General features: G+C 39.0%; 1 protein-coding gene across 3 annotated transcripts in view; it reads left to right on the forward strand.

Moving 5' to 3' along the window:
• LOC122799279 (EMI domain-containing protein 1-like) overlaps positions 1–16,746 on the forward strand; it is a 1,823,504-nt gene that overhangs the window by 1,583,233 nt on the left and 223,525 nt on the right. For all 3 annotated transcript variants that reach the window (XM_044068236.1, XM_044068235.1, XM_044068237.1), the window contains one exon: positions 6,831–6,875. In XM_044068236.1, coding sequence (XP_043924171.1) covers positions 6,831–6,875 — 45 coding nt within the window. The remainder of the gene's footprint in view (positions 1–6,830; positions 6,876–16,746) is intronic.

Below are 16,746 nucleotides of genomic sequence, written 5' to 3' on the forward strand. Positions count from 1 at the left end.
GCCTACAGAAAGGCAAAGCAGGTTTGACTGGGGAGTATTTATCGATAGTCATCTAATTGTCAAGATTCTTCTTAAAGGCATTTAGGGTACCATCTGGTTAATATGTGTAGGCAGTTTATTCTAAAGAATGGGCAGGCACTGAGAGATGAATGCATCCCTCTAGCAGGTTCTAGTTGTTTGTTGATAGAAATGTATATCCTTTTTATGGATGTTTGTGGAGACATTTGTTTTGTAGAGGTGATGGCCATGGAAGAGGGCAGGGCCCTTTTTGGTACAAAAATGAAGACCTAAGTCACCACACAAGAGTCTACAAGAGTACAGAAAAAGAGTTTTGAACCTGAATTGGTAATTTAGGGTCTTTAGATGATGTGAGGTTTTTTTTTTTTTTTTTACCAGGAACCTGAGAGCTTTCTAGTTGTAAGATGTTTTTGGATAGATATATGCCAAAATGAGTGTTGTATTAAAAACTTGTTCTGATGATGGCTGAGTATAGAGGTGTGATAACTTTTTAAGCCCTAGATGAGATGCTTTTGGAGATTAATTGGGCCAGACAGAAGCATTTCCTCACAATTGTTGCAACATTGTGGTCAAAGAATAGGGAGCTGTCTATAAAAATACCAAGATTTCTGATGACTGAGTTAATCTGAAGGGGATTGCCATCTATACTGTAACCACAAGAAAAGTTATGTTTACCAAATGTGACAATACTGCACTTTTTTTTTTTCTTTTTGTATTTCTATTTTTCACAGCAGTGATTTGCATGGTCTTTTCCTTTCTGTAGCATTGTGGTGCCTGAAGTTCAGCAAACTATAATGTGGAGCATACAGGCATCAGCAAACTTAATGATCCAAACGTCTGAGTTTGTAATTTAAAGTTCCAAGAAACAGATGTCGAATGAGAGGCATCCAGGGATCTATAGTTACTGGGGTCTGAGGTGAAACCACCATTGTATAGGAGCATCACAATGACCATTTTTCAAGTTTCAGGAACATATCCTGAGGAGTGTTTTATGTTAAAGAGGTTAAGTGCAGGCTCAGACAGGGACTATTTGGCATTATTTATTAGATAACCATGTTCATTGTTATACTCCATGGATGTGGTTTTTAGGCCTTAGAGATCACAATTAAGACTTGCTCCATGGTAATCACAAGAGAGACAAGGAATAGGGGTCTGTGGAACTTCAATTATTGTAGCTGATATGCAATTAGCATTAAATGTATATGTCAATAGAACAGCAATATCCTTAGGGTCAGACTAGGGAATGTCATACAAATTAAATTTAAGCTTTGCTGGGTGTTGCTTCTTAGTTTCCTAATGTAGTTAAAAAGGATTTGAAATTATCTTTAGTTTCAGCTTCTATGTTAGTTCGTATTTAGCTTTGATTTTCTTGATAATGTTTGCCAGCCTTTTACTGATTCTGTTTGATAGAGTCCTTTATATTGGTAGATTGTGCTTTTGATCTAGATGCTTATTCATTTCTTTTTGTTTTATTGTTGAGTTTGTTAATGAGTAGATCACCAAGGTAGCTTATTTATGGATTTCCTATTGCACCTGGTCCTGCTGGGGATTGCTTGTGCTAAGTACTTTAGCAGATACGAATAATTATATTAATGATAATGATATTAAAATGTTGAGGTATAAGTACCTGATGAGGCTGCATGGGAACTGGAAATACTATAGTGAAATTGCAAGATCTCTTCATAACGTTTTAGTAGGTTTGTCTTATTAAAGTCCGTGAATTCCAAAGTCTTGACCACAGGTGTAGTTTGTTTGTGCGAGTTAGTATTTATTAGATCAAGGAATCGCTGGGTATGCTTAATGTTGGTAATTTAGGCATTTCAGTTAATAGTTAAATAACTGAAATCCCCCAACATGAAAGTGTTTTTGTTTATGGGCAATTCAACTAATGCATTTTAAAAAATTCTTTTGGTCATCAAGGGCATAAGGTGTGACAATGATCTATGACATGTTGCAAAGTGATTACTGACTTGCTCAGTTTGTGTGTTATAGAGAATCAGTCTGGTTATAATAGGGTTTCTGTCAAATATTCACACACACACACACACACACACACACACACACACACACACACACACACACACACACACACACACACACACACTTGTGCGCACAGTTTTGTGTAGACCTAAAAGCATGATAGTCTCTGAATCCTGATATATATATATATATATATATATATATATATATATATATATATATATATATATATATATATATATATATATATGTGTGTGTGTGTCTGTGTAGAAAGACAGAGAGGGAGTGTGTTGTCTTTACACTGACAACAGGTCTTTATTAACACACAAATAGGGGTGTGTTCACATTGCAGGAGTGCCTCGAGATCTGGTAATTTATTATTAAGACTTCTGGCATTGATTACAGCATTGTATGATCAGGATATGGAATTTCTGCTGCCATTTTAGCTATGTTGGGATGTCCACTGGACGTACTTTCCTCAAAGAGGCAGCATTGGAGCAGCAAAACCTATAAACACTGAGTTCTTAGTTTCTTACTGAATTTAATTGTAATAGTATAGCACATGTTATATCCAACATCTTATTATTAATGGGCACCTTTCAGTGGAGGTAATTAAATTAGTTCTATGCTTAAAAAGATTAAAAAAACAAAGTTTCAGCAAGAGTTCTACATATTAACATTTGTTGCTGTTCAGTGCAGTAAGCATATAATCTTTATACAAGTATAGTTTGTTTCCCTAAACTTGGTTTGATTTTTCTTTATAAATGTGGTCCATTTCAGTTGCAAAGGGCCTCTCAGGCCTTTGAGTCTTTTCTGCACCCCCAGGTAGAGGAGTAAAGTGGATATAATTGTAGCCCAGCATCCATATACAGTGGGTACCCCATTTTTACCCTGTGCAACATTGTCACAAGGTACACCATAGCATAGATTTTTCCACCCAGGTTGATAGAATGCTACTTGCCATTAAAGAGCCCTTGTCTTCCCCATTATGCAATACTTGGCAGTTAAGTTCCAGTCCACACCTGTACCATTTCCAAGGAGAGTCTTCCCTTAATCCCACCCCCACCCCTTGCCTGCAGTCCTCAGACAACTGGAACTCATTCTTGAACTCTTATTCCTAGTATCATAATCATTTTACATCCAGGTGACTCTTTATTTTCAAACTCAGTTGGCAAAATTTGGAATCAACTTCCACCAGATCTAACAGCCCAAACTTCCCTAACACTATTTAAAACTAAACTGAAACACTTTCTAACCAACCACTGGCTATGCTCCTGCAATAACCCCAGCTAATCTTAACCCCCTCCCATCACCAGTATCCTTTCATCTTCCTCATCTCCATTTTCTTTTTTATCTACTCACTCCTACTTAGAAATTACTCTCTTTTCTTTGAACTATACTTGTCTCTAAACTCTTTAGCTAACTCAAATTATTTTACTTCTCTGTCTCTCACTATGCTGATCAGTACTTCAGTAATATCTGTATCTCCCTCTCACCTTTTTCTCTACATCCTCTTATTGTGGTTCAAATGCCTTGTGTATTTGTACAGTAAATGTCTTATATATTTTGTATTTACTTTTGTTATCATGTAGTAGATAGCGGAGCTTTTCTGTATTTGTACAGTAAATGCCTTATGTATTTTGTATTTACTTTTGTTATCATGTAGTAGATAGCGGAGCTTTTCTCCTCAGGCCTCCACTGAAAATGGACATGTATCCAGTTGGACTAGCTCGGTTAACAAATGTAAAATAAAAATAAAATAAATAAATGTCAATGAGACAGTCAGACTAAAGCCATTTTAAAGTAATGTTCCATTAATCTACAACTTGCTGTTCTCTAGAGGATTTACTGCCATTACTACAAAACAGAAGTGTATCTCGTGTTTCTGTTTGCTTTATAGTTGTACTGTAAACTCTAAGATGCATAATTACGATGGGGACAGTAGGCTACATTTACTACAAACACAGAGTGTTGAAATGTATGAAGCCCTCTGAAACAGTACATCATTGTACTCTCACAGTTAACAGAGTTCTTCAGCACTGGACACAGTCCTCCTTGGAATTACAAAAGAAAAATGATGTGAAAAGCATCTTAGGAAATATGTCCTTCTGATGAAAAAGCTTGATCAAGGTTTTCGGGAGCATGGTATTATAAATTATAGGGCCTTGCTTTATAAAGAATTTCCGCATTTGTCTCTTAAGGGTATTTAGACTGAGACACATAGACCCATTTCAAGCACAGCCTGGACATTACAATAAAATGTGAATAAAGTAGTTACAAAACAAAAGTATTGAGCATGCAAACATAGTACAAAGTTTCAAAGTGAGAGTAGATGAATACTTTGAATTTAAAACAAAAAGCAGAGTACAAGTGAAGAAGTGAAAAATATATACATAGTTGCAAAATGTAGGAAAACATCTACTGGAGCAGAGTATAACAGGCGTTTGAGCTTATACAGTTGGATAGTTGTTGTTTACATGTAAGAGGGTAAGGGGTTAGTCCATGCTAGAGATTCAGGATAGGATTTGGGAAGGGAATGGTAGTTTTTATGAAGAAGACATCTTGTTAAGGAGAAACAGGAAGATAGAAATTGTTAGTGTTAAGAGTTTTATTGTTAGTTTATGTTATTGGTGGGTAACTGAAGCAGTACGAATATCTGTCTTTGCAGGTTAGATAGTAGCTTTTCTCTAAATGTGCTGTAGATAAAGATGTTGCACAGATCAACAGTGAGAGAGACAGACACCCACAGCTTTGGAGTCATGATAGAGATGATGTGTTCCATAGAGGAGAATGAGTTATTAGGCCTAGGCACTAATAATCAGTATTGACTTGTGAGTGCAGTTGGTAAGGTGTTTCTCTGATGACCAGTCTATGGTTAAGGGGAGAAATGTAGTCATTGTAAATGTATTTATGCACAAGACAAAGAAGTAGGAGATATGCACCCTTTTTAATAAGGGGCCAGTCAGCTTGCTGAAGAGTAATACCGTTATGTTCGTTTTTAGGTGAGAGGAAGATAAGTTTGCATATTTCTGAGAGTGTTTAGATGTCTTTGTGACATTTTGTAGAGACACAGATAATGGAAGACAGGATTCTAAATCAGGCTGAAGGAATTAGTAAGTTTTGTGGCATCCAAAGAGTGTAGAGTTAGTGTTAGACTTTAGCTTAATGACATGTAATGTCATATTTAAGCTGCTTCGAGAGTGACCCCAAGGTATTAGAAATACAGACATGTTCCATAGGCCAGTTGTTATATGATAATGAGGTAGACAGAGGAGGCAGTTTACTTAGCTTTTGTCATAGTGTAACACGTGTTATATCCAACATGCAAACTTGTGCAGAACATTACTTTGGTCTTTTTAGTCAGTTGTTTGTCAATTAGCTGTGGTTTTATGTTTTCAAATGTGTTTTGGAGGCTTTATAGTATTGTATTACAGCTTGTGGAGGAATTAAAGAAGAATATGTCACCTACATGAAGGATGATGTTGGATGTTTATTTCAATAGGTGAAGGATTTATGAAGAGACTGAAAAGAACATGTGTGAGGGTAGTCCCTTGGGAAACACTGTCAGTGATATTTTATGGTGATCACATGGAACTGACTTATTTTATTGTGAAGGTACTGCATGGCAGGAAACTGGTGAACCAGTTAAAAGAGGAGGGTCCAGAGCTTTAACATCTGAGTGATTTAAGAAGTAGTATATGGTTGGCAAATGTATTGATGTGTTGAGTATGGTATAATTTAGTTGTTGTTTGTGTACTTCAGTGTATTGTGGAGCTGGGCTAGTGACAGGACAGGATATGAGATAGTTTTATACAGCTAGGTAAAATTGTGGGAAATTCAGTTTGAGGAGTGGGAGCTTAGGGGAGCTGTTTAGTGCATTGGCTGTAAAAGAATTGGTGAACTGTGTTACAAAGTTGGAAGGAGTTTTACACTCTGTATAGGGTGGGATGGGTGAGCTTTTGACTTCTTTAAAGAGAAAGATATGGAGAAACAGTTACTTATGTGTGGAAGATGCATTGTACTGGATGTTACAGGAGATGTTTGGTTCATAATGAGGATGTCAAGGATAGCATTGTTGTTGTTTGTTTTATTCTGTCTAGTTGATTATTTCATCATTTGCTAAACAGAGTAGTCAGTCAGGAAGCGAGTGACTGAGAAAGTTGAAGTTCCCTAGAATAAAAAGGTGTTTGTGGCTCTGGTATAAGAGGATTTGAATGACATTTTTAAAATCTGTTAGGGGGACAAGTGGGAGAAATAATACTGTTGTTATTGTTAGATGTGTGGTTCTTGGTGGGCTGAGATCTGCTATTAGCCTGTCAGATCTGAATCTCTGTATGGTGGAAGATGTAGCAGTAATTTTTTACGTTATGACTGATTTAGCAAATTATGGTATAATCTAGAAAGTAGCTGTGTGAGTGGGGTTTTAGGCAGATTTCAGCTGGAGTGCAGATGCCTATGTTGTTTTTTGTTTGTTTGTTTGTTTGTTTGTTTTATGTTGTCAGAGTTAAGGCATCCTATTTGCATGTGTCTAGTGTGAAGGGGTAGTAGTGTAATGTGACATGAGCACTGTTTTGGTTTGCTGGCGTTAATGGCTCTGGATTACTAAGGATGTTTCCAGACAGTGGTAAAAAAGTAGAATTATTCTGAGTCATACTTAAGGAGTTTAAGGACATGGATAAAGTTACTGCTTTTTTTTGTTATATCTTGTCAGGACTCTCTAAAGTAATATGTATTCTGCCTTGTATATCAGAAAAATATTGTATTAGTTAAAACAATCTAGGAAAAGTCACAACATTTTGTGTAAGTCCTTGTTCTCTTGTGTTTTTTTTCAGGGTATGCCAGGACCAAAGGGAGACCCTGGGGACAAGGGTCCACCGGTAAGCAAAATACTGGCTATTACTAGTAGAATAGATATGTTTCTTACAGACTAATACACTGTCAAATATGCCCAACAAATCTGTACTTCACCCAACAGTTTTGAAGACGGTGACAATTTAAGTAAGGGAACACAAGATTTCAAGTGTCTTCAGAACTCTGGGGGAAAAAAAATATTTCATTTCTATTGTTTGTGGTTCTAGGAGCTCAAGAAACTAACACCAAGCTGACAAACAGTTACATTTTTTAAACACAGCTTCAAATCCAATTTAGAAAAAGCAGCACAAGTTAGAACTGCTGCTCTTTTTTTAAAGCTGACCAGTAACTACTTTCATATTTTTAACCTTTTTTACTTTTTCAGCAAAATGTCTGTATATTGAACTAATACAAGAAATGTTGTAGTCTGTGGTGAAATTTAAGAGGTATCACTGATGTACTTTTCTGACAAACCAGCCACAAACCTAGAAATCCTAGAGTTTGTCAGAAAATAGTTGATTGACTTCAGAACATTGAATCTAAATGATCACTGGCATACTGTCATGACAGTGAGACTCAAGAGAAATCCGAAAAGGTAAACGTAGCATTTTTGCTCACTTTCTCCCTCTTTTCCAAGTTTATGTGGTCATGGAGTTAATACATAAATAGTTGGGGGGACTTGCCCCCACATCACAGGTTCAAGGGGGCTTTATGGTTTTGTGACCATTGTTGTATTGCTGTTTTGACTAGTGACCTCCAAATGTTTTAGATATTTTGGGTTCAAATAATTGTTTGTCAGTTAAATCAGACATGATTATTCATTGTGGATCCAACAAAACCCATATCTACTGAAGATGAATATTCATAGGATCATAGGAGATTGCTAGGCTAATGGCCCTGGTGCCCTTGCAAGCCTAGGCAAGAGTTTATCCCCAAAAAAGAAACCTGATATTCCATTTATTTCATGTAAAACCTGCCTTCTTTTCTTTTTTTAATTCTTTTTTAATTGAAACGTACTATATTGCTTTAAGTAAAGACATACATAATGCAGTTTTTCAGCATGGCATATCGGCATACCTTTCAACTGTCCAGAATTTTGCAGGGTCTATATTAAAACAGCGAATGCTTAAAATACCCCCAGAAAAATGAAAACACAAAATTCTGAACAAAAGGTCTCAGTGATTTTTTTTTTCCCCTGAGAAACACACTGTTCTGTGTCTTCGGGGTTTTGCCGTTTCGACATTTAGCCATCGATTAAACAGAGTTTGCTATATTAAGCATTTGCTTACTTAATAGGGAGCCAATTTTGTATAATGTCCTGATTTTTGCCTCCTATTTATGGTCTGCTCCTCATAGAATTTGTAGTTTTCTGGCAAATCATTCATAGGTTCATAGGCTGGTACTAGGCTATCGGCCCTAGAGCCTTTACAAGCCTAGCCATAACAATTCCCTGGCTATTTCTTCCCACACTATTTACTTCCTTGAACCCCTGTCTAGCTGGGCGACTGACGTGATCCCCGGGGTGAATTTTGTATCTCCCATCCAATCATCAAGGTTCCTTTTGAAGAGGACCAAAGAGGCGCTCTGCTTGATATGTATGGGCAGTCTATTCCAGAGTCTGGGGAGTCTCTGGGTCAGGAACCTATCCCTCCAGCATGTTTTGTTTATTGTGATGACAAGGTTTAGATCCCTGGAGCATGTGGTTCTGAGGGATTGGGATTTCTTTAAGTGTAGCATGTCCAACAGCTCTGGGTTTGACATGGCCTTGTATGTTAAGCAGAGATCGCCTCGGAGTAGACGATATGTGACAGAGTATAGCTGGAGTTTTTTAAGGTGGTCAGCATAGGGCATCTGCTTTAGGCCTGTGATTCTTTTAGTGAGGTATTTCTGCGGCCTTTCTAGTTGTTGCAGATGTCTTGAAAGGTACATACCAAATGGGGCGTTGTATTCTATAATGGGTCTAATGAGAGATGAGTACAGTGGGACAATGACCTCCTTTTTCCTGGATGAAAAGCCCTTAGTGATGAGGTGTGCCACATAGAAGGATTTCATGACTGTTGCGGCGATGTGGTTATTGAATGTGAGACCACCATCCACCCGTGTCCCTAAGTCGCTTATTACACTTTCTGTGTTTAGTGTACTGCCACCTATGTGGTAATTCACAGATACATGTTTTTTCCCAAAGGGGATAACTATACATTTCTTGGCATTGAGCTTGAGCCCATGGCTCTGGCACCAGGCATCTGTTTCTGTAAGGCCCTTTTGTAGAGTATCCACATCATTTGGGGATTCAGTAATGACTCCCAGTTTGCAGTCATCTGCGAACATTGTTAGCCAGAGTCCCTTAGTGTTGATCTGTACTTCAGAGAAGTAGATGCCAAACAAGAGAGGTCCCAGGACTGAACCCTGAGGTACTCCACTTGTCACTTGTCTGGAGCTGGATTTGGAGTCAGCTACTTTTACAGTGTGGGTTCTGTCAGTAAGCCAGTTGGCAATCCATTGAGTGACGCAGCTTAGTAAGTTTATCTATGATTCCAGAGTGGGGGATGGTGTCAAAGGCCTTGGCGAGGTCCAGATAGGCTGTGTGGACTGCCTTACCCTTGTCCACTGCTCTGGACTGATTTGAAGAAGTCAATCAGGTTCAGGAGACAAGATCAGCCATTCACGAACCCAAACTGGGTGGGGTTCAGTGTTTTAAGGTCGCCAATGTCTTTGTTTATAAGTTCCATGATAATACGTTCCATGGCCTTGCAGATCAGGCTCATCAGACTGAATGGGTGGTAGTTCCCTGGATCCAAGGTGGATCCCCCCTTGTGGAGTGGAATAACTGTAGCTGTGCACCACTCAGTGGGCACGAAGCCTGAGGTGAGGGTATGATTAAACATGACACTTAGGTGAGGTGCCAGTTCATTTTGTAGTTCATTTAGTACACAGCCCAGGATGTCATCTGGTCCCATGGATGCTGTATTCTTAGCTTTGGAGAGTGAGTTTTTTACCTGTGTGGCCGTTATTACCGGAATTTGGCAATCTTCCAGTATTGAGATGGGCCATTTAGGGGGTGAGAGGGGGGTGAAGTTGGCACTGAATTGATCTGCCAGGATATTGGCAATATCCTTGGGATCAGTATATTTAATGCCATTCTGTTGTAGTTCAGAGCAGATCTGAGCATTGCCATTTAGATTCTTAACATAGTTATAGAATGCCTTGTGGTTGTCTTTGGAATCTTTGGCAATTTTATTTTCGTAACATTGATGATTGCAGTCACTAAATAATGACAGACATTTGGATTTCAGACTTTTCATCTTTCAGGAAAAAAGCTTTGTACAGAATTCTTGAGAGTATAGAAATTGAAAGATATGTATATTGGTGCAGTTTAAATGCAGCAGTCTTCCTTTCCACACATAAAGGATACTGCCAGTTAAGTTTACAGAAGCAGGAGAAAGAGGTCCAAGACATAAAATACCTCCTACCTAAGACAGAGGAGCTGATAGAGAGCTATATCACTGGACCAGATATACTTATTTCTAAAAATGAGATGCCTAATCAGAATTGAACTATATCAGTCAAAAGTCATTTCTAGGCATTCTTTTTGTTTTTCTTTGCCAGTAGAACAGAGTCTGCATGATATTGTTGAATGATGTGTGTGGTGGCATAACATTGCATGTAAATATTGACATGTGGTACCTGTAGGTGCAGAATAAGCAGCTTCTGTATAACAGAAAAAGGCCATCCCTGCTAGGTTAACCAAGCTCATAGCAAGCATCAGGGTTGAGGGTGATATAATATAGAGAACAAATGCTGATGGTTATATTAAAGGGTCAAACTAAATCTGCTTTAATGTAAAAGCTGTATTTTATAAGATACCTTATATTCTGTTGCATGAGACAGTAATGAGGTCATAGAAAAATAAATCCCTTACAGAAGAGCTCACACAGATTATTTTAAAATGGCTACAGTCATAAATGCATTGTTGTATTACTACCTGTTCTTTAATTACAAAAATATATTCTTGAATTAAAACATCAAGAGAAAACTAAAATCTACTTATCCATATTTTCCCAGCTAAACACTAATGAGAAACATATGACAGAGAAGATGTTCATCATTCTCAATACTGCAAGTAGCCTTTAGGCTGTATGAGTTATGTCCTGCCCAGGTGGGAAATCAGCAGTCAGAGTGAAGCTTTCTATAGTACTTTCTTGCTACCTCTAGAAGAAGCAGTTCAGTGGCTTTACAAGAGCAGCAGCTAGCTAATAGCTTCGTTTCTGGCAGATAAGTCCCCAGAATTGTTACCCTTTAAAATGTATTTTTTTATTTTCAGGCCTTAAGCTGTATTTCCCCTTTAAAACCCAGTATTCTTTTAAATATCCAAAGTTTCCTGTTAAGGACCATTATTTTTAGTGCTTAATTAATTTTGAGACTGTTGTTGTGTAGCATAACTGCTTGTGTAATCTTTGACTTTATTTTTAACAAAGTTTCCTCTCTGGAAGTATTTTGAATGGGTTCAGGCATCTAGACAGCAATACATTTCCTTGTGGTACATTTGGTTGGGGACACATGGCTGAAGTGCCAGTCAGCTTGCAACCCATTTTGAATAGGCAGGAATCTTTATGGGGAATGTCCGTGCTTGTGTACACTTTGTGGCAACAAACCTAACATTTTTCCTATCAGTTTGTTTTGTTTTTGAAGAATTTCTGAAAGGAATTTAGTGTGCTGCTTGTGCATTACTTTGACAGGGGACTGCCTACTAAGTGTAAGTGTGAGTGTGCTGCTTGCGAACACTTATAGACAATTTATCTTCCAACTGACTTGTTTCAGCTATGAGTACTGGCTTTAAGACTTCCTTCTCAATTACAACATGGATACTTACCCCCTCCTATGATTCTATCTCCTGCTGTACCTATCAAGAAGAAACAAGTTACCAAAGAGCCCTTGTTGACACTACAGGCTCGGTTACCTAATAATGGTTAAATCTGCAGTGGCCATTTGTTGTTCATCAGAACTACTTACTTACCTCTCTAGCTTCCACTGGTATAGTCCCTTCATCCACCATGAACTGGGGGTCAACCACATCCTTATCAGCAATTCCAGTGTCCAATCTGGGCATGAGAGAACCATCTTCTCTGTGTCGGGGAGACCTTCCAAGAGATTATGCTCAGGGTAGGCAGGAAAGAAACCTTTATATGGGGCAGAAGTGCCTTCCCCAAGTCAATCTTCTTCCAAGATGTTTACTGCAAAGAAAAAAAAAGTTAAACACTGTTCATCTGAAGACGTGGTGTCTGTAATAAAATATGCTTTTATTGGATCTACTACATCTACTCAAGATACATTTTCTCAAGACACATGTCCTTGGTGCCAGTCACTTGTTTTGGCAATTTTTCTAACTCCCACCAGCTCATCTCCCTTAATGTCTACTAACCCTACCAGAACCCCGAACTTAACCCTAAAAACTCCCACCTAATGCCTAACCCTAAAGTCCCCCATCCATCCCTAAACCTAAAATCCCCTTCCCTTCTGTAATCCTAAAGTCCTGATTTCTCCTTGAACCTAAAAGCCTGATCACTCCCTAAACTTAAAATCCCCTCCGATGTCCCTAAACCTAAATTCTGGATCACTGCTCAAACCTAAAATCCCCTTTTCCCCTCCAGTCCACGATTGCTCCCTAAACCTAAAATCTCCACCCTCCTCCCTGATCCTAAAGTCTTCCAGTCACTCAATAAACCTAAATTCCCATCCACTTCCCTAACCCTAAAGTTCTGCTTTCCATTTGCAGTACGTTCCCCGTCCCCTTCCTAAACCTAATAGCACCCTGACTGTTCCCCTTGCCCACTTTCCAAATATGTGAGCTCTTGCTTCACTTCCTGTTCTAAGATGCAAGCAGATGGTACATCAGCTGCTTCACTGAACTCATATTCGAGTCTGAGTGCAAACAGGTGTTCACATAAGCTAACAGCTGGTTAAGTCCTGGTTGCGAGCTACTGCAATTCAAGCAACTGTAGAATACTTAATTTACTTACCTTAGTCAGACAATTATTACAGGCTGTTAGTCCTAGTACTCAGAAATCTTCACCTGAGAGGAATATCAGAAAATAATTTCCTGGGAAAAATTTGTCAAAGGATTCTGACATAAACAGAGGCAGGGCTTCTTCTCCTGCAGATTCACAGGCCAATTTATTTTATTCAGAGGACACTTGGTATTCACAGCCCACTTCAAGAAATTTTCCTTTTATCAGACAACAGCCATGATGAATGAGGTGTTTTGTGGGAACAGATGTGTGTTCCCCTTGAACTGAGTAGATAGTACAATAGGTTACACGTAGATATACCTCAGTCCACTCCCATCCCTCCTACTGTGCCAACCTTGGAGGATGTTTTTAATCCTGCATGTAATAATCCTGATTCTCAATCTTTAGTTCTCAAAAAATTAGATAGACTTTACAAAATTTCTCAAACTAACAAACATTTGTTCTCCCACCTTAGGTTGGATCCAGTGGCTATCTATACATTTTCACCAGTTGGAATAGACTACTTGCTTGCACTAATCATTCCCCACTGATAAAGAAGGAAAGGTATTGGGCAGATTTGGTAGGAGAGTATTTTCTTCTTCCACTTTGGTGTACAGAAGTCTTAACTATCAAGTGCATATCTGGAAGCTTATTCTGTTTTGTGCAAACAGTTTGGTGGAATTATCTGCAATACTTTCTTCTGAAGATATTTCCTATCTCAGTATAAAAACAAGTCTGAAAGAGTATGTAGGACTGTGCAGATAATGTGTGTTGGACCACTGCTATATCTGCAGTGTTAAGAAGATATGCCTGGACATATTTGCTGATGAGGTAAAGTCTGAAATTTTAAATTTAGCTTCAGAGAAGGAGGTTTTCCTTGATCTCTTTTCCCTCTGATACTCAGGTCCTCAAACAATTTTTTAAGAGAGGGAACTTCTAAGATTTTTCAGCCCCCCCCCCCATAAATCTCCAAAAACCTCATTGCATTTCAAAAAGTAGAACAACCCCTGTCTTCTCATGCCAAACAGGAAACAAAAAACAGATGATAAGGGGAATAACAAGAAATAAGACCATCTTCTAAATAAGGGAAGTCTTATACTTCAAAATGACTGTGCCAGCATTGCTTACCCATTCCTTCCCCTCCTGCCCCTATCTCTGAAAATCTGTCCCAGAAACTGGCTCTTTACATTACCCTTTGGCAACAGATAGTTTCAGACTCTTGGGTGCTAAAGGTGGTTCAGGGGGGTTAGTTTGCATTGTATACAAATTCCTTATTTCAAGGGAGTTCCTCCCCGTCCTCAGAACCAAATAAATTTTTTCCTCAGGTTCTTTAGCACTTACCCTAGGAATCATAGAACTAGTGCTTTTAGATCACAGGGGCAAAGGCTTCTATTTCGGAATGTTTCTAGTACCACAGAAAGAGCTTCCTTAGAGACCACTTTTAGATCTTTCCCTTCTAATTCTATATGTGAAAATACTAAAATTCAAGATGCTGACCCTTCAGAATCTGTTGCCTCTCATTTCCAAAGGAGTTTTATGGTAACATTAGATCTAAAGGATACATATTATCTCAGTCCCATAACCACAGGCTTCAGGAAATTTTTCAGATACTATGTGTATGGGTCACATTAGCAGTTATCTGCATTACCATTTGGATTATCTACAGCTTCCAGGGTGTTTACAAATTATCTAGCTCCACTCAGCTTAGTTCAGACTGAATGACATTCACAAATTTTCTTATTTAGACAACTTATTTACAGTCTTTTCCCAGATATCAAAAGTCCGTAGAATGCATTTCTTCTCATCTGACAAATCTAGGATTCCAGACAGGTGTTCAGAATTACTCACTCACCACATCACACATGATTGTATTTCTGGGTTGTATTATAGACACCTCTCAGCAAAAAGCTTTTTGACCCAGGAGAAAGTGTATTTTTGTTAGGAAACTGTCCTGAGCTTCTCCAGTCTCAGACTTTTGCTAGAGAATTTCTCAGTATCGTAGGGTTAATTGCTTCTATGATTCTCATCATTCCTCTTGTGAGGTTATATATGAGAAAATTTCAATGGTTTCTTAAAAAGTACATGGACTCAGTGCTTGCATCCACTGGAATTTTGGATACCAGTTTTGGGCTTTGTCAAAAAGGAACTGCACTGGTGGACACATTAAATGGAAACAGATCAAGGTCTCCCCTTCTGTCATCAGACTGTAACCACATTCATCAGATGCATCAGATTTCTCGAGGGTGGCAGTTTCCATGAGAGGTAAGAATGCAAGGCCTGTGGAATTCTTCAGACAGACCAAAGCACATAAATGCCAAAGAGATGATGGCTGTGATTCATGCCTTGAATTCTCTTCACCACCTCTGGTCCTCAGGAATACTGCGGGTAATTACAGACAACACCATTTTTATGTGGTACATAAATTTCAGGGGAGCACAAGGTCTTACCTCTCTGTACAGGCTGACTGTAATAGCTTGGGAGTTAGCTCTATAGCACTCCTTTACTGTCCAAGAATCTTGCTTACCACCAAAGCAAAACATAGTGTTAGCCAAACTGAGCATGACCAAGGAAGACCCTCATGAATGAAAATTGAATGAGAGGGTCTTCCAAGAATTGATCTGACTGTGCTGTTTCCACCTTTCAGAAGAGGCAACTTAATAATTCCTGCTCAAGGGCTCCTTGCAAACAAGCCTGGAGAACAGACACATTTTCTTTCTCATGACCAGGAATGCTTTTCCACCCTTTCCACTTATATCCAGTGTAATTCTAAAGATTCAGAAAGACTCTCCTAAAATCATTGTTGTGACTCACTTTTGGCTCAAGCAATACTCTCTCTCTCTCTCTCTCTTTCGGCTTTTCCCTGTTAGGGGTCACCACAGCAGATCACTTTGTCCGCTCATGATTGGCAGTGGAGCTTTTAAGGTGTCGAGTTGCCAGCCCGGCGCCTAATCTTCCACAGAAGGCACACACACGCACACACTCATGCCCAGGGCCAATTTTAGCATGTCCAGTCCACTTGCAGTATGTCTTTGGGGATGTGGGAGGAAACCGGAGCACCCGGAGGAAACCCACACGACCACAGGGAGGACATGCAGACTCTGCACAGAAGGCACATGTCCTTGGTGCCAGTCAAAGATTGAACCTGAGAGCCTCTTTCTGTGAGGTGACAACACTAACCACTGCACCACCACGGCAGTCTGATTCCCTCTTATTATGGAATTGGCCAAGGGCAGTTACCACAAGCTTCCTCATAGACTGGACTGACTCACTCAAGACAAGGGGAGTTTGATGGTCTTGAATTTTGAACATCTTCAGCTGATTGCCTGGATGATTACATTTTGATTCCCTTTAGGCATCTACTTTCTGAGAGCATGCAGCAGGTACTAAAGGAGGCAAGAAAATCTGCTACTAGGAAATGTATATTGGCAAGTGGAAAAGATTTTCTAGATGGTGCCTAGCCAATAACCAGGGACCCATCAGGGATCATGTACCACTGGTGCTGAAATAATTGTGAGAGTTACTATCCTTTGCCATTTCTTATTCCTTTAGTAAGGTACATCTTGATGCCATTTCAGCGTATCTGTCCATGGATTCTCCTGTTTCTTCTCTGTTTTAAAGAAATATTTTATGATGAGAGTTTACACCTGAGACTTCATTGTAAACAGGTGGCTCCTTCTTGGGATCTTAACTTCGTGCTAGAAAAGTTAGCTCTGTTTTCATTTGAACCTGCTCATCAAGCAGATTTGAGGTTAATTACATGGAAAATGGTTCTTCTCATTGCTCTGACATCCACAAGGTTATCTGAGTTGCAGGCTTTCATGGTGGGTTAGCCCCATTTATTTTTTCTTAATAGTGATGGTGTCTCGTTAAGAACAAATCCCTCATTTCTGCC

Source organism: Protopterus annectens, chromosome 4.part0, assembly GCF_019279795.1.
Source record: "Protopterus annectens isolate FY-2018-M chromosome 4.part0, PAN1.0, whole genome shotgun sequence".
Lineage (NCBI taxonomy): Eukaryota > Metazoa > Chordata > Ceratodontiformes > Protopteridae > Protopterus > Protopterus annectens.